The sequence below is a fragment of the Syngnathus acus genome, chromosome 21 (assembly GCF_901709675.1).
Source record: "Syngnathus acus chromosome 21, fSynAcu1.2, whole genome shotgun sequence".
Classification (NCBI taxonomy): Eukaryota; Metazoa; Chordata; class Actinopteri; order Syngnathiformes; family Syngnathidae; genus Syngnathus; species Syngnathus acus.
The window spans coordinates 7,628,601-7,655,670 of NC_051105.1; the positions used below are offsets into that span (position 1 = coordinate 7,628,601).

Genomic DNA, 27,070 nt, shown 5'->3' on the forward strand with positions numbered 1-27,070 from the left:
GACACGGCACAGCGAAATGTGGACCACTTGCGGTTTTATTTAAGACTTTGGCCAAGCTGAAAAACATTATTCATTCCTGAGAGCATAATACTGAGTAACAAAACCTTCTGAAATAATGGCTTTTTTTGCCTCTTGATCCTGAAGAGATCATACAATTCTACCTCTGAAATGAAATGAATATCCGTATTTGGCTGTTTTGTTTTCTGACGAAATGACTTGGGCCATTATTTTAGCAAGATGACAATATGTAACAAAGATGCAATGTAATAAGTTAGAAAAGTACACACTGAACATGATAAACCAGTAACCCTGTCAAGTTCTATTATGCGAGCTAGTTTTGCACATACTGGCTTTGCTTTGACATGAGCGCTGTGATTGGCTGGCGATCCCACCGTTAAGTAACAACTGTCGAACAATCCACACAAAAATGTACAAATAAAGGCCTCCTCTCGAATAGACGCCTCCTTCTAAAGGACTGCGTAAAAAAACTCCCAACTAGCCACTTTTTAAGGGAAATATGATAAAAAGCATGTTAAGGACAAACAATGTGCCTTGATATCAATATCTATATCTTTAAAAGTCTTTTTGTGCAGGGGCTGTTGCTAGGCAACGACTGGAAAGGACTTTTTAGTGTTGAATAGCAAACGGGTAAGTATGACGATTCATTCTAAATAAAAAAATAAAAAATATTTAAAAAAATGTAAAGGTTAATTTTGTGATTTTTTTTTCCTTTGGAAAACATCGACTACTTCTCATACTTGTTTTGTTTGTTACATGTTTTGTTTCTCGTAACATGCAGAAAATGTCAATCAAAAATATGCATTCGCCAACATTACTCATAACTTTCCTTCTTTTTCTTGTAGTGGTTTTCTGTTGACATACTTTGTAAGAACTATGATGGTCAATATACCGGACGGTTTGATTGCGGATGAATGGACAAGCATGTTCCAGCATTTAAAGAAAGAAAATTCAATTTTATGATAAATAATTAGACAGGATTTCTGTGCAATGTATTCCAACACAATCCTGATTTCCTACCTTTCCTTCACTCTACTTCATGCTTCCAAGTGTGCCAGTAGCAACGTCCCTCTTGGTTATTTGAACACGTCAGTCGTGGATGGAGCTAATTCACTGCTGCAGCACACGTGGCAAATATCCCAAATAACATTGCCAGTGAGCGTGCAATCGTCAGGTGTCTCTCTTGATCTGTTTGCTAAAGTTCATCACGCTTGTGGCCTGCCAAGGAAAAAACAAGTTTTCGAAGTCATCATTTGGAAAAAAAATAGCATTAAAAACAAAAGAAATTAAGAGGCATGCAATGCAATTTTGGGAGGTTAGCGAGTATACTTCAGAAGAAAAAAATATTTTATGAACAGCTTTCAAGTGTTAATGCTGTGCGCACCTCCGTTTTGTTGCGACCGCGTCCGTTTAGACGTCTTGACATTTTCCCGCTGTTGGATTCCCTTGAGCAATTGCTTGATTTCATTGTCATAGTCGACCCACTCGGGCACGATTCTCGCCGCTGCCGTCAGTTTGGGCTCTTTGGTTTTGGGATTATTGCACTGCGACAAAAAAAATGCATGTTTACAGCCGAATGTCGCTAGTTTGTTTTCCCCCCCGTCATGGATGCGGCTCTCACCAGGTCGATGGTCTTGGCTGCCACTTTGGAGGCGTCATTACACCACGTCTCACACCACAGCCACTCCTGAGGGAGAGACTTGATGGCCACCTGATGAATCATGTTGTTGGGAAGGTCCTACAACAATAGCAGCTACACAGTCAAACAAGATCCAATGCAATAACTAATTGTACCTTTACAAAGATAATAACACTGTGCCAGAGGTAGTCACTTAAAAAATGTCATTTTTTGCACAAAAGTGATTCATTAAAAAAGCACTTTACCTGGTCCAAGTTTGACAAACTATTTGGGTCCTGGCTCAGAGCTTGGTACTGTCCTCGCAGTCTGTCGCCAGCCGCAACCTTGCGGAACTTCTTCAAATCGACCACATAGAGCGCGCTGCGGAGGAAATATGGCGAGAGAGAGGACACGAGGCAGCTGTGAGAAATCTCAGACTAAAAGCTCCATAAAAAAGCACTTAATAAAAGAAAAAAATGACTCGGAGGAGTTGATTCATAAAAGAAAAATACAATGGACACGCTCAGCAAGTGGTAGACGCGTTTATAAATGTGAAGCTACAGTATAGCCTAACTATTAAAATTTTTCTGCAGCCAATGATCGCTTTAAACATCGATGAATCTGTAAATTTATTTTTGGTGATTAAATGATAAATCAGAAACCCCCGAAACACGTTCCATCCCTTTGTGTATAAATTGCACAAAAGATACAAATCTGATATGATTCAGTGCTGTAGCGTAATTCAGAAGCTCAAGCGTACCTGATGTGGTACTTCCTGTGTCCCAGATGTGACGCCCAGTAGCCGCTTTTCCAAAATCGATAACCGTCCATCTCTGTACGGCTGTCACAAAAAGGTGTGTAACCATAAGGAGCGCCCTCCAGGTCCAGATCTCGCAACTCCTTTAGATCTGCTCGAACGATCTGTGAAGGGACCCAGACAGGAACTAACATTGACCCCTACCATTGTCACCATCTTTATAGTGTCGGTTTTCATGCTGACTTGATCGGCGTCCACAAAAATGATCTTATCCACAGCCAGGGGGAAGAGGACATCCAGGAAGAGGATCTTATAGCCCCAGATGATGCGTTGCTTCTCGGTCTGCTGGTGGAGCCAGCGTGGCCACTTGTACTGAACAAGTTCATACTGGAATCCATAGGACTCTGCCATGTGGGAGATGGTCTCCTAACAAGTCATCGTGACAGAAAACAAATTTGTACCCACCAATCACATCACAACTTGCAAACGTCAGTATGCAATAAAAACCTGTAGGCAGAAGTGCTGTGACGTTATTTGAGAACGCGCGAGTTTGTTTACAGATGATGAAATAAAAGTGCATTTGGAGCCGCGGTGTTGTTTTCCAAGGTCAGAGACTTCAAAAGAATGATGATATCAAAAGGAATCTTAGAGAGGAATGTGTTATTCAAAGTAGGGTTGAGGCAAAGAAACATCCAGCGAGACTGTCATCTTTGTGCTTTGACCGAATCAAAAGGTAAAGTCGCACACACTTAAGTGGGGCGCACACACCTAACAATTTTTATCACCATTTTTGCCTTTTTTTTTTTTTTTACCGTACTGCGCTGTAGTTAGCGCACCAAGAAAAGCTAAATGCAGGCCAAAGTGCTACCTTGAATGAAGGGGAGAGATAATTCTTGAGAAACCAGAACTTGACAGGCGTTTTGGTATGGCGGAGAACGGACAGCATCATGATCCTGAAATTGAGACGGAAAGGGGAGGGAGAACTCGCAGGATCAAGGATGAAAAGAAGATGATTTTTAGAGCCTGGAGCGTAACCGATGAGAGGCTCTGAGAAATAAGGGGCTCATACCGCAGAAAGCGCTCATACAGATGACCGGAGGCCACTGAAAATATGTTTAGAACATCCTCCTTCTTCTTTTCGCCAGCATCCTTCTTGGGGCTTCCTCCTGCGATGCTGTAGACGAGACAACAAATTGTCTTATTTTCCACATTGATGGATGTCTTTCATACAGTGAATCAAAAGTACGCCTGGAAATCGCCGGGCTTTTATGAAGCCGGGGACAACGAAAGAAAAACACTATGTATCACGGTGCGCGACTGTTTGAAGCCAATCTTAAGGGACACCTTGGATCAATAACTCTATTACAAAATATATTTATAAACGTGGAGTCATTTGAGTGTGATTGGCAATCTTTGTGGGTGCAGAGCATCGTTAGGCTAAATGTCAAGATAGAAGAAGAAGAAAAAAAAAACCTGGACTATTTTTCAGAAACATATCACTGCACTCGCAAAAGCTCAAAGCACATGCCTTCACAAAACAAAAAAAATTCAAGCAAAAATGCTGACAGACATTCTTACTACTTGCATTCAATGACCGTTTGGATCGACGAAGCAAGCACATCATGATTCTGTGTACCCGGTATGCTCAAAAAGGACCAAATCTAGCAGGCTGGTAAAAAGTATCGATGTTGTAGTATCAGAGCATTTTTACCAGCACAAGTACTAACATACAATACCCGCACTGGCACACCAAATGAAAAGTGACACTCAATTAACTTTTTAGTGAGAACAGACTTGTCTGCTCAACTTGCTTGGCGTGTTAGACTTACTTTGACTTTAATGTTATTTAAAACACATGAAACGTCTTGTGAGTAGGAAGTACGCGGAGGGAATATTCTCAAAGCAACCGCAAGGAGTGATTTCGACAATCGAATCTATCCGAGCCATCCATCCCAAGCCAGGACTACCCCTATTTGTAACATTCGCTCTCCATCCTGAAAACCTTCCATTCCACTTAACTCTCTACATCCAATAACCTCGGCTCTGCTTCAATCCGCACAACCGGATAAGACTAACAGGCAAAAAGTCCTTGGGAACAGAAATGTTTTCCCACAACGGAGATGTGAGTGTGTTGCAAATAATGCAAAGCGTGTGCTGCTCCATGAGACTAAATGCTGGGATATTTCAAGTAATGAGGGAATCATTTGCGCAACATTTCCCTCGCATTCCGCACCATAAACCTATCTCAAATGTAATTTAGTTGCTCCACCGAGGCACGCGGTCACATTTAATCAATTGCAGGAGAAACCCCTCGTGCCAAATAAAAAAACTAGGCGATTTTAGATATCTCAGATATCGGGCATGTGATAAAATCTAACTCACGATATTAATTATCAGAAAGCAAAGGTGAATGGGGAAAAAAAAAAAAAAAAGACACATTACATCTTGACACGAGATCAAGATTGCCATTTGTATGCACATCGCCAAGATGCGCAGACTTGCCTGTGAGAGACCAACTCCTGTGAGAGTTTCAATCAATAAATGACTTTCCTTCCATCTTCTAGAACAAATCCCCTAAAGTGGACCCAAGATTACAAATGATTCACGGGAGCAAGAAAGTCTAAACTCAAGTGTCTATTATATTTTTGTTACATTCGGTAGGACAAGCAGAATAGAAAATGAATTGATGGATTAATTCACATTTATGGCCCACCTTGTATGTGAACCTACGATTGCAGTTGTATGACCATTACATATGTTCAAATGTGACCAAAAACATAGTTTATTTTTTATTTTACGTTCCATTAAATAATGAGCGACATGCGTTTAAATACACAGTGCTCAAAAATGTTAAAGGCATCATAGCCTGAAGGTCCAAAACCAACTTCAAAATAGATAAAATGGTGTTTCCCAGGCAGCCGGCAATTTGCTATGCCATCCACGCGGCTAAGGTCCACACCAAGGCCACAGTACCGCTATAACCTGTTCTGCTCAATGTATCCAGCTGGCATCTTAATGAGACAAGCCATCCACCCGAATTAACCTCCTTCTGCCCTTCTACTACGAGACCACCAGGAGGACGCTTAAACTATTTTTTTTTTAAGACAGAAACACAGCTTTCACTAAGCCAGACGAGGTGGTCTGGGTGTCATGGTGACCCCGACCTAACATTTGTTCACCTAATGAGATAGAATACACGTACAAGACACGGGATGAGAGAATATATTGTATATCTTGTCTATATATAAGATCTAATGCGATCTGGTACCCAAAAAAAAGATTCTTAGAGGATTTAATTTAACAATATGCTTATTGTTGTGGTTTTAGATTGCAGTGGTATACAACTGTGTGCGTGCAAAATATACGTCTTGACATCAGTAGTTTTGTTGATTGCAATACAATCATCACCTTTGACACGGATTCACCTCTGCGTTGAAGACAGATCAGCACAGCGGCATGAAGCAACAAATAAAAGAAGCACCAAAATGACTGAAGGTGTTAACTGTTGACTGATGGGTTGCAGCCACACTGCCTAGCTTGTCAAAAATGTACTCCAGACACTTCACACAGCAAGCGTTAGGGTGAGCAAACAAGATCACACAATTAGAGAGGGGTTGGGGGAGCACTCACACACAAAGGCTAGCATACACATACCTACAGAAGCACATATTTTTTGCAAGACTAGCTCTTACAGCATAATAATGTAGTCTGGAGCCCGGCGATGAATAAGATCTCCTGAAACCATAACGTGGCATTGACAAAGTTGTTCCTGCCAATCAATTGACAAAAAGGAGGGAGACGCCTCATCCTATGTCAACTAACATATCACACATGCAGACCTTGCTATGGAGTCCCACAGGCCTTTGCTTTCGCTTGTTTCGCTTAGAAGATCCTCATTCATCTTGTCTGCCTTTTTCTGCACCTATGACACAACAGAAAGTTTCAATTAGTTTTTGACCATCATCAACTTGCACCTCTGTTAGATATGCAAATGTTTATTTGTGTGACTGTTAATTCCCACGTCCGCCATTATCTTACATAACACTATTATACAGCCTTTTAAAGTTGTCCACAGTAAATCATCTTTGCAAGATAAACATTTACGCAACTGTTAATTCCCATGTTCACCATTATGGAATATAAGACTATTTTACAGCTTACCGTTTACAGTCCTGGCGTTGCTAATTAAAGTTTAACATTTAGTAGTGTTCTGCTTCTTTGCTCTGGATCGTATGCGGAGTATTAAAAGAATTTGTGTTTAGTATACAGTATATCCTGAGCATATTAATGTTATTACCTCCTACATCGGCTGGTTAGTAGGGAGCGCCAAATATCTGAATGGTTAGAATGATCTGAAATGAATTAATTCACTTTACATGATTCCTATGGGATGGCTCTTTTGGAATTAGAGCATCTTGCAAATTATATAGCATCACAGAATTGACTGTGTTCAATTTTGGAAGTTCCACTGTATATCGTTAACGAATAATAATACAAAACAACAAGAAAAATACAACACACTCACCCTGACTTTAATAATCTTACTGTGGAAACTATTCAGCAAGACAACAACGTCACCGTCATCTCCTGGGGAATCGGTTCCATCGTGCCTATCATAAAAATAACAATAGTTACTATTGTTATTTCCGCAAGAAATGATAAGCATGGTAGGTTGGATTGGGGACAAAACAATTATTTTCAAAGACCCCAACTCAATATTCTCAATAATGATCATAATCTGTAATATACAACGTATATCAATTCAGTAATTCGGCACAATTAATTCAGTTCCAAATTGAAATGTGTTTTATCTTGATTGTGTTTGACGGCGGCCAACAGTGACACTCGGCAGCCGGGGTGACAGTAGAACCAACTTCATTACCCTCCGTCATTATTAAGGAAACACGTATCTTGTGTTTTATCCATTACTACTTCCCATCTGCACTGTATAAGACGGCTGATTTAATGGAAACGTCTGTGCAGTATTGATCGGGTAACACTGGCCTTTCACAGCTATTGAGTTGAAGAGTGGCGACGAGCGTGTTTTGGCAGGTGCGATCTACTGAGTCTAATGGTGACTTATAGTCTACGATGCAGAGTAAGACATTGAGAAGCCTAATAGGTTACAAAATAGCAAAAAATTAAGCTTATCATTATGACAAATGGCTTTGTTTTGGTGAGAACTAATTGCACGCTCCAGTGCCACGGGCAGGAGAACCTATGGCTTTCGGGGTTGTGTAAAAAAGGGAGCAGAAATCAATCTGTATGCTTTCTGTGAGAAGTGGAGAGCAGGCCATCTCAATCACGGGTGTCAGGGCGAGGAGGTGCAGCAGCGGCAGAAAAGGGTGCGCGGACACTCGGCTCTGATCAGCCACCAAAGCGGAGCCGAGTGCCCGCTAACCACAAGAATAATGACACTGCCAAGGTGAAAAATGACATCACCTTTTTGCTTCACCTGGAGGATTGGGGAATAAATCTTGGCTTGTCCTATATGATTTTCCACAAGACGAGAAACTGGTGCGTGTCCTAAATCTTCCGTGCCAGGGAGGACAGTACCTATGATCCTATAGGGTCATGTAGAAGGGAAGACCCTGTAGACTGTGCACGGATGAGTAGGATTTGGGCCATTATGGCCTTGACAGGAAAGGCCATGCGGTTCTTTGAGAAAGTCTGTCTTTTCAGAGCAAGCTCAAACTCCCTTTGCTCATAGAAATTAGAAGACGCCAGTGCGCTCTTGTCTCGTACGCGCGTCCTTTCACACCTACGCGTTACTGGCTGAAACATTCTGCTGCACATTGCGGGTTGGTGGATGGCATGACAGGGTGACCAGCTCTCTCCTCCTTCCCAATGTCTTTAACAGCAGCCTACTCCTCCTACATACCCCCCCCCCCTCTGTGTGGCGCACAACTCCCCGCACTCATCAAAACCTGGAGCTCAGATAGTGTCAGCAGCTCGCCACGTTACCATAGCGATAGGCTTTCATAGCTACCGGTATATGGCAGCTAAAAACAGCCCTTAATGCTGAGGACACCTAATTAGTCTATTACCTGACCATCTTAAAACAGGTACATGGGTGGGAAAGACGAGATTGAAAAAAAGGATGGAATACACGCTAGCATGAAACCGTGTCCAAATTTGTAGTGCTGGTGAAATCTTACGACAGAATCTGATAGATATCCTCCGATCGTCCTTTACGCAGTCTGAGGAGCCAGGCGCCAGGATTGGCTTTCAGTTGGAAATAGCCCTATTGCAAAACAGCACAAATAGTGAACAACATGGTAACAGGTATGCAGCCATGGTAACCGCGTAAATCACTAACCAGGTTAGCCATGACGATGGTGTCATACATGAGAGGGTCTCGACTCATGCCCAGTGTGAACTGTAGTCCGCGGGGAGGCTGGCCGGTCGACAGGTCGAAACAGTGACCCTCGAGCAAGAGGTGCTCCAGCTCATACTCTGCCGTCACGATCCCGCTCACCTGGCGTGACGTCACCGTTTGAATTGTCAGCAAAATAAAAATGATCAACTGAAGGTCAATGAGGGCCAGCGGCATACCTCCTGAAGGTGGATGTTATCCAAGTCATGGGGGCTACGGAGGGCCTGCACCATCCATCCCTCGGGTGTGATCATATTAAGGGTGAGAAGTGGAGATTCGGGAAGCTCGGTGAAGCGGGCCACCGGACCGGGAGATGCCGAGTCGTTGGCCAAAAAGGTGACATCAGACTCCAATACATAAGAGTAAAAGCTGAGGACAGATATGAAATGTCAGCACAAAGAAACAAAGACAAAATATTTCTAAAAACACACATAAGGGCTAGCGGACAGAACACTTTTGTTACACAATATATATACGATGTATTCCAGTTCTCAAATAATTTATTTTGCTCATGGAAATTTATTAGAAGAGGCTACTTTATTTTATCAGATAAAATCTGGTGCAAGCAGCATATGGCTCATTATTCAAGGTTATTTCGAACATTAATGCAAGTGAAAACAACTGCAAGTTTATGATCACCAGGTGGCTCATGTTTAGTGTAAAAGTGATAGCGGCATTGCCTCGTGCTGTGAATATCAGTTTCTAATTTTAAAGTGAACTAAAATGTCAAGTGCGGACATGCTGGCATGATTGTTGAAAAACTCTATTGGAAATTGTGGCGATAGTATTGTGCTAAAAAAAAAAAAAAATCACTGTGACTCACATTCACGGTGCTCGAAAAGTTACAAGACTGTCTGTTTGTTGTTGATTTGTTGGACCTTTTTTTTTTTTTTATTTGGTAACGCGGCAGTACAATTTGCTCCGAGATGCAAGAGCAGGCCCAGAGCAATAAGGCAGCGATATTAAGCAGATTGCATCGGTTTAATCTCGTGGAGTGGAGGAGTGAGGCAGAGATGCTCAGTGAACATTGCGACGACACTCAAACAAGCCTGACGGGAGCACCTAATTACGGCTGGAGCGCCGGAGCCTACCTCTTGAGGGGCAACTCAGACAACTTGGCCCGGCAGTTGGTGAACAACCGCAGCCTTAAGTTGACCACTTGACTGAGCACCTGCGGAAGGCCACAAAGGAAAAGAGACTTTTAAAATTAAGAAGCGGAGGCAGAAACAAACAGGCTTGCGTGTGGTGAAGAGCAGGCAGTGGAGGAAAAAAAAAAAGAGCTTCATCACGTTCCCGAAAGGATTATTCAATTCACACAGATGACCTGTACTTGGGTGGTGCTGGTTTGATATCTTCTTTTTCATCTGATACTATTCCTTTAAATTTATTAAGTCTTGTATTCTTAAAAGTCATTGAATTTCATTCGCACACATCATTACGATTTTGGCAGTTCAGCAGAAATTGTCTCATTAGCAGTTATGAAACTACAAATTCACCCTTTAGGACAATTAAACGCCTTTAATCTTTTCACCGTCAATTAGAAAATAATAATATTAGCCTGCTGCAGGTTTAATTATATCTCAGTTCATATGAGGACAATTAAGAACTCCCTCTCACAAAGAAAAGCAGCAACACAAATGGATGTTTTATTTCACTCCAGCATCGCTTCAAATATCAACTACCAGCCACTCAGACCTTCCAAATTTCTAGTCTGTGGCGCATATTGAACTTTTTTAGTCTGTGGCTATCAATCGATCCAATCTTCCGGTCCCCAAGCCAAACATTTCCAATCAAGCCCTTACAGCTTGAGCTACTGCTGTTGTGAAAATAATAAATAAACAATTGAATAGAAGAAAAACAAAACAAAGGGTCAGTGGTTTTGTGCACGGGGGCTGCCTCGATCACAACCACAAATCAATACAATATGCCGCCATCATGATTTCTCCTGAACACTGCATTGCTAGCCCGAGAGCACACAGCTAACAATGTCCGCTGACCGTAGCGGATTCATTCGGTGCCTGAACAGAGTGAGTCATATTTTCATATTAACCAGGCCATCTGTGGTGACGCTCTACAAAATAAGCCCACTGCTCTCTGACAAACACGTGCAAGCTCGATTTGACTTCATTTGTGGGAAAGTGAAGTTTGGAACACTAAACCCTGACTTTGTCATTTTTTATCTTGCAGATGAATATAAAGTAATATTTGCAAGTTAGTACTTCATATGGTACAATATACTGGACAGCATTGGCTGTGAAAACATCAGGTGCTAAATCTATCTATCAGCGTTTGTGATGTGTTTTTATGAAATCACAGTAAATCTGTGGTTTATTGCTCCTGAGGAAAAAAAAAAAAAACGTGATATACACGGTTTTCATTTGACAGCGCCGATAACTTACAATCAGCAGGGGGGACATCTTCTGCGCTGCCCTGGTGAGTGGGTCAACGATGGCCACCACATCATAGAACACTTCGTTTTCACGGGGTGAGAGCTGCAACACGCTGAGGGCGGATAGAGCAAGGTTAGCCCCAAAGTCTTGTTCAACTTGGAAATACACTTGGAGGTTGCAATTTTATTTCAATTCCCAAGCACAATTGCCCACCTGTGGCTCTCTTTGAGAAAGTTGACATCCCTTCGGAGCTCTCTCTTGGGGGCTGCGGCCAACAACGCGTCAACCTTCATGACCAGGTCGCTGGCACTGAGACAGAAATAAGGAGTTGTATGTTTTGAAATCATGTTTGGACAATAAACAGCTCCGAGGCATACGGTTTATGGGATCCTCAAGCATCCGTCGCAAACAGTCACAGGGCAAATAAAATGGAAGCGAGGGAGAGAAAGAAAAAAAAAAGAAAACGTACTGCTTTGGCTTCATCCCCATCAGTTTAACTTGGGCTTTGACTTTCTCGGCAGAGCTGCTCCGCGTAATCTTCTCCAGCAATTGGAAATCTTCTGCAGTGAATTCCTCGTGCTCCTCGAGTGGTCCGAGGATCTGACACACACCGCAGACGAGAATAATGTCGCAACACAGCGTTGACAAAAGGCATTGTTTCCAACTCTGTCGGTTAGTTAGGAACAATACGAGGTGGAAATCGCATAACAACAAAAATCAAGATATTGTATAATCTGCCCTCTGGTGGAAGAGCATTTAATCGTTCTGCCTGATGCTGACATGGACAAGAATAAAACATACATCATTTGTTGTCGATAAATAAGAACACTCAAACTCATTAAGTCAAATTGGATCATTTCCTGGCGAATTTCTTTCACAACACTCAACTGTGTGGCTGGAAATCACTCGAGTTAGTCTCCAGATTTCAAGCCAATAGAAAACCTGTGAAGGGAGCTGAACCTTCGAGTTTGCAAGCGGCAGCCAAGAAACTTGAAGGATTTAGAGAGTAACACAAGAAGAGTGAGACAAAATCTCTCCTGAGCTGTGTGTAAACGTGGTGACCAACTCCATAAAACGTTGCATCGCTGTGCTGGCCAGCAAGGAATTTTCTGCCAAGTACTCAGTTATGTTTTGGACCAAATACTTATTGATTCAGTAAAATACGCTGCATTTTGTATGTTCTAAGTCTGCGTAATGCACATTTCCATTTCGTTTTATGCTGTTTTCCTTTTCAAACATTTTAACCTTTGACTTGATGTTTTTTGGTGAATTGTTTTGGCGTCTTTCAGCATGGATAGCTCATGCAAAACCCAATTGAGAATTGCCACAGCATCTTGTCTCATTGCTTTTAATAAATGAACAAACTTTCCCTTTAACAATGTGACTAAAATAAATGCTCGTTTTAAACAGTTGCTTTTGTGTTTATATGCAGACCACAATCTCCTTCTCATCTATCCGGAAGGTTGAGTCGAGGACATCTGGACTTGTAATGTATTATTTACTACTTGCCTTGGGGGGATGTTCAATGTAATATGATTGTAACGCAATGTTTTAGCCACTTAAATCACCGTGTTCTGCGTGTTTTTTCCCGTCTGTTTTAAAAGGAGTCTTTCACCGCAGAATAACGTATGAATGATCATTTGAATTGTGCTTGCCGTCTATTGGCATGGCTACTCCTTACAAGAGAAAATATACAAATGCAGTTTGTGACACTTACTATTAGGGTTAGCATTGATAAATAAATGAATGAATTATTACTGGGCGTATATTCAATGTACTCACCCTGCCATTGCTGATGACTGCCCTCTGTCCCGGACTCAGTTTTAGGACATCCCGGCAGAAGAGCCGCTGACTGCGGACAAAATCTATTTGTAGTGTGTTGAACTTCTTCTCAAAGGCGTCTGTGTCCATGCCCTAAGAGCAGACGAAAAAAAAAAAAAGGTTTGCTTGTATTGGGGTTGTACTGTACAATCCAATAGAGTAGCTCAAGGACTTTTTCCCTATTACAGCATGTCCAAAACAATATCGGAGCAATTTGCAGGGCTGGGGGAATGATAAATGAATGACAAGGAGGCCAACATTACATGTTTTTTTTTCTTTTTTCTTTTATTATTCACAATAGCCTTGGTGCCTTGCATCGATGCGGCTGTCAGATATTTCAAACGCACCGACCAAGTTGTCGGGCCTGGCGTGCGTGTGCGCGCGCGTGGAAGTGAGATGAATCAATTTCTAATTAATAAAAAACAACTTTTAATTAAATCTCTGCCATTTTTTGGTGTGTAACAAATTAGGCGTGGGAGTGAAAGGGGTGGTGTGGAGTCAGGTTATTAGTTTCTGCAACGTTCCTCTTCTCAGGAGAACAGGTAAATACCAATAATGTCAGCACAATCCAGTCAGCAAGACTGTCTGGCAGCCAATAATAAACTCATGTCCCCTGACTCTGGGTCTCAACTCACACATCCTCCCATTCCTTACATTGCTATTTCCAGCCCACTCGCACTGCTTAAACTCGGCATAATTGAAGGGATGTTTGTTATCGTCAGTCCTGAATGTACACGGCGCGAGAGGACATTCTCCAAACGGGAGCTTCAAAGCCTCCAGTCACATGATTTGTTACAGTCAAAGCCGGCGCATAATGGCGGCGAAAATGCTCGGACCAGACGGCTTGTATCACTGTCCCGTATGACCAGAAAGGGCAATAAAAGCTTAATGAAATAATGCATTCTGCAGCTCATCCATTCCCGGACACGAGGTTATGCGCCACCGTGCGCCGGCCCCCGTGACAGATGGAGTGGAACTGACAGTGAGCGAGCCTCCCACCTCCACGTCCACGGGCTGCCGAGCATCACACGCACTTCTAAACGTATTCTAAGAGCTGATGTTCAGAAGGGGAATGAGAAGATGGGCTCATCAATCACCATTTAAGCAGACAGGGCACTTCAATCAAGAAAGTGACGTTGGACGAAATCTCTGCGAGCGGCCGCATCGGACTTTTATGATCCTCCCTTTTGCTGTTATGCTTGTCGGTTATGCCTAAAATGCTGTCACTTATTTCACTGATACAGTGGCCCCACGCTCAAGTCGTAAATACACACATTTCACTGACGCTGACTGATTGCATGTTTCACCTGCAAAAAAATATATATATTTCCTGAGGCGCTTCCCCCCTGTGCCAGGGAATGACATATTTGGCGAGTAAATCAGTTTGCTTCAGGAACATCTCCAATTTCCTTCCTCATGCAGCAGAATAAACTAAACAAAACAAAACAAAAACCCAAGAACATGACGAAAATGAAACAAATGCTTTCATAACAGCTTTTGAAAACCTTCTGGACTCTAGATTCAATTTCACGGAAATTAGAATTGAAATCTAATTTTGGGATATGATGGCAATAACGGCAGCATCAATGTGAGGACCCAGAAGAATTTTGCAGGAAATAATACAAAAATGTTAAACACTGTGAGAATTTTGGCTTTGTTGATGTGAAAATCACAATGATGAGATTGAAATTATTACTACTAGCTTATTTATTTATGCATGTATGTATTTTTAATAATTTGCCGATTGTGTGTTGGTTTCTGTCAGTTTTTCTAAATATTTCCAAAAGAGCACACATAGAAATTCAATTACACAATGGCGACACCTCTGTCTAACTTGTTCGCAACTGTTAAAAACAATAAACAGAATCACACAAACGAATTGCAATGAAGTGAAAATGAGACATGTTCCATTCTATAGAAGTACGTACTGCCATAATTCAGAGCAGTGATCGGTTTGCGCTGAAAGAAACGCCACTGCAGTCTGTGCTTTGTAAAAGCGAGGAAGCGCAGAGGACGGTGGTGCAGTCTGTCACAGTCAAGTGGGAATGTGTGAGGAAAAAGTCACCAGCAGAGAAGCTGCCAGTCAAAAACTCCTTCAAGCTTGCACAGGGGGAGGGAAAGCGAAGTCGTTGAAAAGTTTGTTGGTACATCAGGTCCATCATTGCCTCTCAACTATGACCTATCTGTCATAAAGTGAGAAGCAGCTCCTTTGAATAACAGTGACGTCACCTCACTGCCAAAAATGGATACGGTTTCTCAAATAGACGGCAGGTACTTTTATTTTGTGTGTGCCCCTCAGCCTGCTGCTGTAAATGCTGGGCAAAATCGTGTCAAGTTGTTCTAGTACCTTAGCTCAAGATGTTTGGTGTTTAATGGAGGATAATTCTTTTGAATGTACTAATCAGAGCAAAAGAGCCAAATTATAAAAAGATCACAGTAGAAGCAACACGAGTAATTGATGATAGGCCAAACTGTCAAATCATTCCACATTAAAACAAATAGTGAACCTATTTGTGGTTTGCTTTTTTTTTTTTTTGCTTATCTGCGGGAGCCTACTACCTTCATCTATTTGCTGAAAAACGTATTTGCGTAATCTCGCTGTTTTTTTTAAGGGCTCATTTTGTCAGAAGATACCTCCGCTAACGAGAAATTGGTGTCAAGGAAGTATTTTGAAGTGCATCATCTCAACTGCTTGAATGAGCATCAATCTTTTTGCATTTCTGCTGTATCCACATTTTTTGCTGCATTTGCAAGATCAATACCACTTGAGCATGCGTGACGATTTATTACACTTCAACTCAAGTTCAATAATTTAAAGACATATTTTCACCCCCCACTCAAAAAAAAAAAATCACAAATTTACAATTTTCCCTCTCCATATGTGTCTGTCAGGGTCTTCAAGGGGTGAGTAGTTTTTTTTTTTATTGAATTCTTATTAGACAGTGATGATCTAATGTTATATAATGCCTAATAATTTGTATATTGCGGGCTTAATTCAATTCAATTTATTCATGTCAAATATTAGTTTACCACCTTGAAAGCAGCCCTAAAATTTACCGTACAACCACATGTGACACCCCTCAGGCAGCTACTTAAAGCTTACAGTTAAAATCAAGTCAATTTTATATTTCTTCGGTCCCATCTAAATTGTTGAAAACGGCTTGCTCTCTTTGATGAGACTTACTTAATAGTTAAAACAAACCGTTTAGCCGTTTTGGGGCTCTCCTGAAAAGTGATGAATTACAAGGACTCTGCCCGATAGCTGCGAATTACGCAAGACAGTTTAAATGTTTCTTCCTTTACCTGCAGCAGCAAGTCCTTCATCTTGGTCCCCTGCTGGAGGAGTTGGTGACTTTCCTCGCTTGCAAGTTTTAGCACAAACTCAGCTGCAGCTTTATTCTTTTGGGTGAGGAGTGAAGCCCAGATAGCCCGGTACACGGCCGTGTTATCTTCGTTGGGCCTTTCGCCGGGATTATCCATCACCCCCACACGCACTCCGGGGCTGGTTTTCTGTTTGCGTGCGCGCACACACACACACACACACGCACACACACAGTACTGCAGTGAAGTAACGCACATCTATCGCACATTCTATTTCGAGCACGGGTGGTGTTATTCAGGCAGCACACAAGAAATAAGTGTTGATTGGTTGAATTCAACGTTTGGTTCCCGACATATCGGAAATGTCTGGTGGCTATTACATATAATTGAACTATAATCACTTATGAGAATATATGACTTGGCTTTTTATTTTGTGCACTCAACACCGCAGCAGCCTCAACGGCTTAATTTAATTTAAAGACAAAATTCATCCATCCCCATATGACTTGAATTCCTTTGAAGATTATGAATCAATATGTGTGATTTATACTTATTACAATATTTTCGATCAATGTGGGTGAAGTTACATACATACCAAATGTTTAAGAGCAGCGTGCAGCAGTTTTCTTCCCGAGGGTTTCTGGAAATCTCCGACAATCCACATGGTCACGGTGCTCATGCCGTCCTCATCTGAGGGAAAAGACAAACATCAACAATGACAACTGTAGGAATTTAACCTCATGATAATCAATAATAGAACAGCTAAAGATTGTTTTGATTTGAATTGTAGACTTGCTTGGTGTTACATTTGCATTGAAATACTTTTTATGGTGATGTGAGTCCTATGTAACAAAAGATGTGTAAAAAAAGAAATGATCAAATATACTGTATGTCGGTGAAACCACGAATAAAAAGCCTCACCATTGTTAGTCAGGTATTTCATTCTCTTAGCCATCACAGCAGTCCTGTCTCTGGAGTCCAGGAATGAAAACATTGTTGCATCATCCCAGTCACTTACAACTGCAGAACAAAATAAAAACAATTCCAAAATTATCATAAAAGCATCCAAATTGAACTTTTTGTGGCGGTGAGGTCACCTGGAGAAGAAGTGAAGTCTAAGTACTTCCGCTCTGTACTTAGAATGAGTGGATTCATTCTGGGTACCACATTGGCTTGCTCCATGAGATAATCCATCACATCTGTTCCCTCAGTCAAGTGACCCTACAAACAGTAGTTGACTCATTATTTCATTATGCCTGCAATTGAATTTATTTATTTTCTTTCTATTTATTGTGAACTGCGAGAAAGCAACTCCCAAATGACGAGTTCCGACTGTTTTTCTACCATGACTATAATAATAGTGTGTCTATGTTTATGATGGCCCTGACGTACAGTCCATTTGACAGTTGTCAAACTGTTTGCACAGCGCCGTAAGAACAATATTATGTTGTGACACAGCACAATAAAGCTTTGTTGCCACGGCCATATAAAATACCATTTTTATTTGATCGATTTATTCATGGTCTTGAAGTGTGTTTCAGACATTTACGACAGTAATTAAGCAGTATTATTACTGCCTTAGCATAGGCAAGTGACGCAAATTCAAATTACATCACCACGGTAGGAATAGATCTCGTAAACCGAAATGCCCTTATAACAGTACATCAGTATTTTTGACTGATTTTTTGCAATTTTATGTGGCCATCCGCTGGGAGGCTGACCATGCAGTGGAGTCATACCATGAAAACAGCTTTCTGGAAGGCGCTGGTGGAGTCCATTATGTGTTGCAGGATGACGCTCTCCAGTTCATCCGGTTCCATCTCAACTGGGCTCAGGGGGACGCCGTTAAATAACGCCAGCGGAAGGGCACCTAGGCCACTCTTTCTGTAAAAGAGGGTGCCGTCCTGGGGCACATAAAAAACTGATTTTCAATACGTACTTTTCACAACTAATTTCCGACTATAAATGCGAATAAAAAGACGCCATTTATGTTCTTACCTTCCTTCCTCCATCATACTCCGATTTGGCACCTAGAATCCTTTCAGCGTTGGCTTTAGGGAATTTGCTCTTCAGGAAAGCAGTGATTGTGTCAGTCGTCAATGTGTCCCCGTCCTTGACTCTGTTGTACAACTGCATTGAAGTGACAAGTTGGATGAGATTTAATTGTATACTCACTCCCCCTCACCTCCGTCAACAATTTCCAAGAACTATTTGACAGAGCACTAACACGGGAAATCCCGGTAACCCACAGAGTAGAAAAAATGACACGATGCGAAAAAACAACCGAGCATACGGTGAGTAAAGTACTTAAGTTATTCCAAACTGTAGTGCGAACAACAGAAATTTATATTTGCGATACACTTACCGAGGCCATGGATATCAGGGCCTGGGATAAATCATACTCGTCCGCGATGTAATTCAGGAGTCGGTAAAAGCCAACCCCCGCATCCGAGAAGCCATCAATCTCATCTTGGGCGTTGACAACAAACACATATCCAATTCTGGCCATAGTGAGCAAAACAAGTATTCAATTTGCAGATGAAATGAGAAAGAGCGCCTTGGTGAGGATTATAAATGCACAAAGTGGAGTATGAAACAGCAGCAGATGCACCGACCTCAGGGGGATCTTGTGTTTGTAGAACAGCCCGGCAAGTTTCACCAGCTCGACACTTTTCGCCTCGACCGGATCGAGGAACAGAACCTACAAAACGTCCCAAGCGAGGTTAGGAAATGGTGCTGTCAGACTTGATATAAAAATGACAATCAACAAGTGCCTCTGAGGATTAAGTAACTAATGTGACATCACCAGGTTGAAGAAATTGCGTCTGATTTGTCGGATGACTCCTGGAAAAGTGGTTCTCAGCAGCTCCTGGAATCCCGCTGGCCAGCTGCTGTACATCGGGTCCTTCTCAATGTCGTTCATCCACTGAGAACAGAACATTGAAGGATGAAGTCGATCTAATGAGGACGGTAACATCCGGATATGCTTGGCGCATCCTGAAATGAAAGACTTCCAAGATTCTAATTTAAAACGATTTCTTGGCAGATGATTGATTCCCTATTGTTAGCCGCTATGCAGTCCGGGACTTATGAGTCACCGCAACGCACCATTATAGCTGGATGTCTGATATTTAAGGCATAGTTGTCTGCCGCATGGTCCACAGGCAATCTCAGCAGCGTGCCCTGACGCTCTACTTTTACACCCAGGCTGTGAAGACCTTCCAAGACCTTGGCCTCGCCTCTGAGGATCTCCAAAATGCTATCAATGAAAGATGACAAGGAAGGCGTTTTAAATGGCATCAAACTTTTGATCATGTGGCAACAGGAACACAGAGGGGGAGGATAAGTAGAGGACTGTTTGGAATACTACCTAAAAGGGTCGTGAACATCCAGATCAATATGCAGACCATTTATGAAGAGCTCACTGTCTCCTGGGTGAACACCAATAGTCTCACTCAGATGCTAAGAGAAAAAGCACAAAGAGTTTGTTGATATTCAGAATGTTTTTTTTTCCATTTTATCTCAGCTACATAAAAGTCTGCACCTAATCAAGGACCAAAGTCTGAAGAAAAAATGTTGATGATGTCACTGCAGTTATTTCAGAGACTCCTCATCTAACTTGTGAAGCAGTATCAAATCAAAGTCTTTTTTTTTTTTTGCAGTCATGTTTGGACACAGCTTAGGATAGCGCACCTTTTGGTTCTCCTCAATTTCTTTTCTCATCTCGTTCTTTACAGCCACTCTTGTCAGTGATCTGTGGGAATAGTAAAGCGGTACAGTAAAGCATACGCTCGCCATCAGCCTTTATCACACCCGCGGCCGGCAGTAAAATGACAGTTTTAATCTCTGAAAAACCTGCTCGCCCTCAAGAGGGTAAATCTGTACGCAAATCCCCTGGAAAAAAATAAACAAGTCTAACTCATCACTTTTGCTGTTTTGTTTTTAACTAGAAGAGCAAATACAAGCTGGCATTTGAGTGTTTAAATTAGAGGTCACGCTGTACAGCAAACACGTTGAGATAATTGTGGTGGAACCTCCAAAATTGAACACAATCTTGTCAATCACACTAGCTCCATATTGTTTCAATTTCCATTTTTTTAAACCAGTGAATTTAAAACTAAAATAAAGTAAAACTACTCACCACCTGATAGTTGTATGTTGAATTTTGGATTTTTTGGACATGAAAAAGTGTGTTGTGGGGTCCAAAACATAACAATGACTCAAATATGTTAACTTTTCACACAGTGATGTATTTTCTAACCTTGCCTTGCGTGGAAAATTTTGACTGAGGTCTCGCATGACCTTCAAAGCATCAAACTTTGTTGCAGACAGCACCCTGGCAGCCGCTTGGAAACTGAGATCTACAAGGATCAAGTAAGTTAGAGTTAGACAGCACAAATTTTCAACTAAAAGAAGACTCAAGTCAAAATGATTATTATGAACAACATATTCTGGGCCAGTATTATGTGGCTACCTTGCAGCTCCCACACTTTGAGAGGGGCCATATCGTTGGTACTATCAAGTAGATGTTTGCGAAGTTCGCCAAGTTGCTCCTTGAGTTCAGGATAAGATTTCCTTGACAGATTCAAAAGAAACATTACAATAGTGCGATTGGGACAACACTTGTATTGTATTCGTCGAGCATCTGTGTACCTAATAAAATGGCTCATAAAACAAAAGACAATCCTTACTTCAATGTTCCAAAAACAAATCCTTGGACTTCATCATTATCATCGTCCTCCAATATTTGATCAACTGCAGCCCGACCATTGACTTGGGTGTCGTCCACTGCCTTATACTCTGTGCTTTTTATCGCCAACTCCACGCCGTAGCCCGATAAAAGGATCTTCTGTTGCTTTGGAGCCTGTTCAAATGAATATAGAGTAAATAATGATCGCAACAAAAATATAGAAGTTTCTTTATGGCTATTTCAATTAAAGGTGCCGTGGCTGTCCTGTATGGCAAAAAAATCCAGACACTCAAAACACATGCATTGTGCAATCGGGAACAGTAGGAATGCGTTTGGAAAAAATGATGCATACGTCTGACTTTCTTAGAAGTGCAACATAGGAACATTTAACATGTATTTGGCGGTTCATAGGAGACGGCAGCTACTCCAAAGTGCAATGCCAAAGAGCAAACTCTATACTTTGGAGCAGGTGAATGATGCTCCTGTCCAACCAAGCGAACCATAACGCTCCAGCGATCGGCCTTTCACAACCTTTTCAAGACCGGCCTTAATAAACGGTTGACCACACCTGAATGGGCGTGGCCTCTCGGATGCATCCAAAGTATTACTTTGCCGTAATCTAGAAAGCAATTTCAACCCCTTCAGTCCAGGCAGTAGCGCTCCAAAACTATTTCTCCACTCAGAACATGAAGTCTACATACAGGACACAGTTACCTTGACACCCGTGTCAGAGTCACATCCTTGCACCATTAAAAGACCCACTGTACACCCCAACCCCTGGCTTTTCTTCAGCATGGCTGAAAGAAATATTCCTTTTCATATTACTTTCTTTTTCCAAGGGGACGGCACAAGGCCAATACGGGTCAAAACAAATGGCTAAATCAATGGAAACAGCTGAGAATGGGCATGAATGAGTTCACAGTCATGTTAACCTTACTCATATAACACAAAGTAAACATGTCGTTTTTCTAAACTGTTTGCGTCAAAGATTGGTGTGGCGGTCGAGAGAAACGAGGAGCAAGAAGAGGGCTCCTTTTTAAATAGACGCCAGACCCCAACTGTGTTGAATGTATCGCTCACTTAAAAAAAAAAAAAAAAAAAAACCTCAAATAAACAACCACTGATTAGGAAATGGATTTTAAAAAATAAAGCAAAGAAATTATAACATTAAATTTGAACAAATAATAACCTCTCCTTTAATAAACAATTTACACTTGGTACTACAGGTACAACAACAAAAACTTTGAAAAGGAAAATCTGCTGTGTTAAAAGATGCAAATAGATCCAATCAAGCCAAATTAAATTGTTCCACTTGAAAATATATTGAGGCACGTATCGAATATCATTTTATTGGACCAATATACCGTGAAAGGAAATGCACGTTTACAGCAGCCTACTGGCACGTTCGTTCCTACTGTAAAATAAAAACAAGAAACTCAATCATTCGCTCTTAAAATTAGCCAGACCATATCGACACAAAGTGCAAATTAAATTGTTCCACTTTATTTATTTATTTTGCAGCAGGAAGGAACTAATAAGTGAAGAACGCTAGTAATCTTATGTACTCCATGACCGGGCAACTTACCGCCACAAAATGACGCAGCACATACGTGAGAGCGCCCCCGTCAGCCTTCTCTGATAGCACGGTATGAAAGGTGGTGAATTCCTTGGTACCGATCTCAGCATACAGGATCACGACTGGGACGTCTGTTTTATTAGCCCCGGGATATATGTGATCATTCTTGTACAAATACGGATGGGGCCTGCAAGCGTTTGAAAAAGCATCACAGAAAATTACATTTCATTCTTCCAAGGGCAAACATGAACTCGGAGGGAGTGTCAAAGATTTCCAATGTCAAATTAACTTGGGGAAACTTTTCTGCTGTGGACTGCTGTGTAGAGCCGCACGGGGTTGGCGGTGTCACTTGGATTTACCTGCCTGCAGCTGCCTTCAGAAGCTTCTTGATGTTCTTTGGACTGCAACTATGTTGGCCGTGAATGGAGACAAAAGCTGGACAAGCCTCAGGTGGCGGTTCATCGCTGGCTATCTGTGGAGTACGAGACATGAACATAGAAACAGTACTAACAGTCTCTCATGCCTTTTTGGATTACTTTTGGATTGTATTAGATTGTAGTTTGTAGTAGTACATGTTCAACAAAATTTGTGGTATTAAAAATAACTTACCGTATTTTCCGGACTATAAGGCGCACCTAAAAACCAAAGATTTTCTCAAAAGCCGACAGTGCGCCTTATAGTCCGGTGCGCCTTATATATGGACCAAATTCCTAAATTTAAACTGGCCCGAAGCATTGTGTCATGAAATCAATCATAAGTGGCCCGCTGAAGACTATGAATCATGAATCAAAAAGACTATGGATCACTACTTTGTGATTATAAAGTAATTTGTTGCGTCTGAAGTTGAAATAAAAAAAAGATAAAATGGAGAATGATTTGATTTGGATTAAAAATCTGACATGATGCATTAATGGTGCGCCTTATAGTCCGGTGCGCCTTATATAAGAACAAAGTTTTAAAATGGGCCATTCATTGAAGGTGCGCCTTATAGTCCGGAAAATACGGTAATTATGTTCACTAACATCTTTCCAGACGCCATCAAGAGTGCACTAAAGACTAAAGTGATGTTAAGCGTTTATTTATCCCCTTGATTACTTATTTATATTTATTGTATACTGTTAACTGTATGTAAAACTACTGTTAGTGTATAAAATGTATTTTAGTAAACATTTTGGGTGTCTGGAACGGATTCATTGGATTTGCATTATTTCCTATGGGAAATATTGCTTTGTTCTTTGTACTGCAGTATTTAATTTTAGTCAGACTTCAGTCTTTAGTCAACATAACATGCATGTCTTTGGAATGTAAAAGCTGCTATACCTGGAGAAACCCCACAGTCAGAACATGCAAACTGCACACACGCAAGAGGAAGAATTCGAAACAATTATAAGTCGACTAATTGGTTATTAATCCCTTGCATGTGTATGCAGCTCATACAAATAGTTTATACTACAGGCAAAATAAATGTGTACAACAAGCATACCTATGTATGAAATGCTGTAACAGACCAGGGGGTGTTCTTGTTTTTTTACATTTTACATGGTGTGTGAGGCACTGAAAAGCCTGCGAGCATCAAGTAATATTGCAGCATCATTCAAGATAATAATCGCTGAACAGTTCAATTTCAAGGCAAATAATTCATCCAGTGTTTTTGAGAGTAATGACTTAGTGGTGCCAAAGCAATTGTAAGTAAAGAAGGCAGAGGGCCCAGGTCATGAATTCAAGGCTGCATAGAAAGAAAAAAAAGCTCATAAACTGTGTACCATACCTGTCGTACAAATTGTGTGGGTATATTTATCTATGGCATGAATAATTATGCAATAATTTAAACGGCTCCCACTGCGCAAAGTCATATTACCAGGCTGCCAAAGAGACATCATTAAAATATTTTAGATTTCACGCAATTATAATTTGTGAACATACAGTACCTGCTGGAAGGCGTGAACAGCTGGCAAGTAGAAACGCAGCGAAAGAGCGAATTTCAGCAAGTTCACTTGAAGACCCGTGAGAAACTGGTTGGCTTTTTTAATGATAAGGTTGTAGTATGTTCGGACAGAATCTGGCATGGATGAGAATGTGATAAATTAGAAATGAAATATGATGTAAATGGAGGTCAATGATTCAAACTTGACCGCATACCTCCTTGCTTGTAAGCGGTGAGCTCTTTCACAGTGTCGACAAATTGCCAGAATTTCTCATTGCCATCCTCTCCAATAAACTCACTGAGAGAGGAGAGGGAGAAAAGATTGAATACATGCAATATCAAATTGTCTTGGAGCAACATATTACAGAGTGAACCTTCGGACTTGTATACAGCAAGATCAATAAAATACAGCGTAACCTCTGAGGTCAAATGCATCTTAAGCAACTGGAATTCGACCATCATTTACTGCAGGGGTGTCAAACAAATTTTTGTCGCGGGCCGCATCGTAGTCATAGTTTCCCTTGGAGGGCCATTATGATTGTCAACGTCTTCTATATAGGCTACAAAACAAAGTGATGAAAAACTAGTTTTAAAATCAGAGACTAGTAAAAACTGTTCAAATATTTTAAAAAGACGAATTGCAAGTAATAACTTTACTTTATTTTTAAATGTGAAGACAATTTGTAGTTTTAGTAATGACACAAAGTCGATGCAAAATCTGTCTTCGCGGGCCACATAAATGATATGGCAGGCAGCATCTGACCCCCGGGCCTTGAGTTTGACACCTATGATTTCCTGTGGGAAAAAAATGCCTAGTATTTTAACCATCGTTATATAAGTAAGTAAATTGTGGCAGATTAATTCTTAATTCAATTTGGCCATTTGCGTACTTAGTTCATAACGTAACATAGTAATAGTAAGCCTCAAACGAGCTAGTTCCAGGGAGCTTTACCTGCCGGTTGATAAGACGCACCTGTAGCTGAAGTCAAACTGCAGCAGGACTTCTACTTTCTAGACCTCGACTTAACACCTCTCAATTTTACATAACTAAAGGTCGCATGGGTCGAAGAAGATGTTTACCTTGTCTCCAAAAGGTAAGGAGTCGCATGCCACTTGGCTTTAAGACTTGCAGTGACGCCTTTGGATGCAGATGCCGTGTGTTGCATGATCATGAGTAGCAGCAGGGGCTGCAGGATAATCGTCCTCATCTTCATTGTGTTAACATCAAATTGTATGAAACTGCATAGAGAGCAAGCGGTCCAGTCCAGCACAGCTTCCACGTGTGTCGATCGGTAACAGTTAGTCGGTCTTGTGCCACGTAGTTACTGAAGTTACAGCCTCAACTCAGTTAGATGTCAAACACGTTCAGTCATTTTAGTGAAAGTGCCGAAAGAAATCACAACTGCAATCCGAGCGAAATAGCCTAAAAAGACACATAGCACCGAACCAGGCAACTCGTAGTACACTCAAGTTGAGTAATTCCAACTTTAACCAATTGTAATGACGAAAATACAAAATCAGCAGTGATTAAAGTTGCCAACTACAAACACATTGTGACAAAGTTGGACGTTATAGCCATCATCCTACTGATCGCTGTGTATCCGTCCCTCTCCACGTTATTGATCCTGACCGCTACCGTACGGAAGAGAATGACTTTCGCTGTCTATTTTTAGGCATCTATTAGCAACCATTGATGTATGCTAGCAACCGGTATAGCTGGCGAGATAGAGTTTGCCGGTTTAGGTCCGTTTAAATTAATTTTAATAAAACGTAATGAAGGATAATATGACCTTATGTGTATTCTTCTTGTATTTTAACTTTCGTATCCAACACGATTATGCCAATAAAGAATAAGATAGGTGTTGTTTTGAACTGTTGGTAGACGAATTCAAACAGGCACAGCAATAGTCAACTACTGGGTCCTTGGAGCGCAACTCAAACATTTTCCCACCAAACCGCTTATTGGTTCATTCATCCATGTGAGGATTCGTGATAGCATTTGTGAATGTTTTTACCAAATAAATAGAATTGAGAGAGGTAAATTGTTCTTTAGTTGCAAAATATTTTCAATAATAATGAACGTGACCAACAGGCCAAAATGAAAGAGACAGACAGACAAACACTGGGCCAACAACTTTACTGAGCAATCAAGAAAGTGCTGTTTCTATAAATGCCACTGGCCAAAATCCTCCATAAAACACAAACACACATTTAAAGGGAGTTCCCATAGAGATTGCATTGCATAATCAAATATTGCACCAACATTTAATCACCAAGCATCTGAAATAAAACCAGTGTCTTGTTGTGGGTCACATCGCCAAGCACGTTTTCAGAATTTGGCAGATAATTTAAGACAGAAGTCCCCCTCATTTGACAGAAAATAAGTACCAGGCTCTGTCGCAATTCCGAGAGAAGAATATAAAAAGAGAAAAGGATCCAGTTCACAACAAAAAAAAGTTTTAAAAATGAGCAAGAGAGTCTAAAATGCACATAAAATTAGTTGGTGCAGGGAATTAAAAATCAAGTTCTGCAGCAGTGCGGTCCTAAGCAGTACCGTAAATAGAAGCAAGTGGGCTGCC

At 41.2% G+C, this 27,070-nt stretch overlaps 1 protein-coding gene across 2 annotated transcripts; it reads right to left on the reverse strand.

The window, feature by feature from the left end:
• Nucleotides 1-17: 17 nt before the first annotated feature.
• On the reverse strand, nt 18-26,189 carry uggt2 (UDP-glucose glycoprotein glucosyltransferase 2). 2 transcript variants are annotated; one of them, XM_037239852.1, is made up of 39 exons: nt 25,572-26,189; nt 24,707-24,789; nt 24,496-24,626; nt 22,927-23,039; nt 22,577-22,754; nt 20,993-21,165; nt 20,776-20,876; nt 20,563-20,662; nt 19,995-20,055; nt 19,672-19,763; nt 19,410-19,560; nt 19,108-19,227; nt 18,917-19,002; nt 18,667-18,802; nt 18,300-18,431; nt 18,041-18,205; nt 17,399-17,522; nt 17,223-17,321; nt 16,897-16,991; nt 16,284-16,490; nt 12,942-13,073; nt 11,629-11,759; nt 11,373-11,468; nt 11,169-11,271; nt 9,861-9,940; nt 8,949-9,138; nt 8,713-8,871; nt 8,552-8,637; nt 6,919-7,003; nt 6,233-6,315; nt 6,048-6,128; nt 3,463-3,567; nt 3,262-3,346; nt 2,637-2,819; nt 2,397-2,557; nt 1,903-2,017; nt 1,640-1,756; nt 1,403-1,562; nt 18-1,236 (listed from the first exon to the last, which is right to left on the reverse strand). In XM_037239852.1, the coding sequence occupies exons 1-39, from the start codon at nt 25,703-25,705 to the stop codon at nt 1,214-1,216; spliced, it is 4,656 nt and encodes a 1,551-aa protein (XP_037095747.1). In that variant the 5' UTR covers nt 25,706-26,189; the 3' UTR covers nt 18-1,213. The 2 variants fall into 2 exon arrangements, with proteins under 2 accessions (XP_037095747.1, XP_037095748.1); XM_037239853.1 differs by lacking the exon at nt 6,048-6,128 and having other exon boundaries at nt 25,572-26,188.
• Between the last annotated feature and the right edge of the window lie 881 nt (nt 26,190-27,070).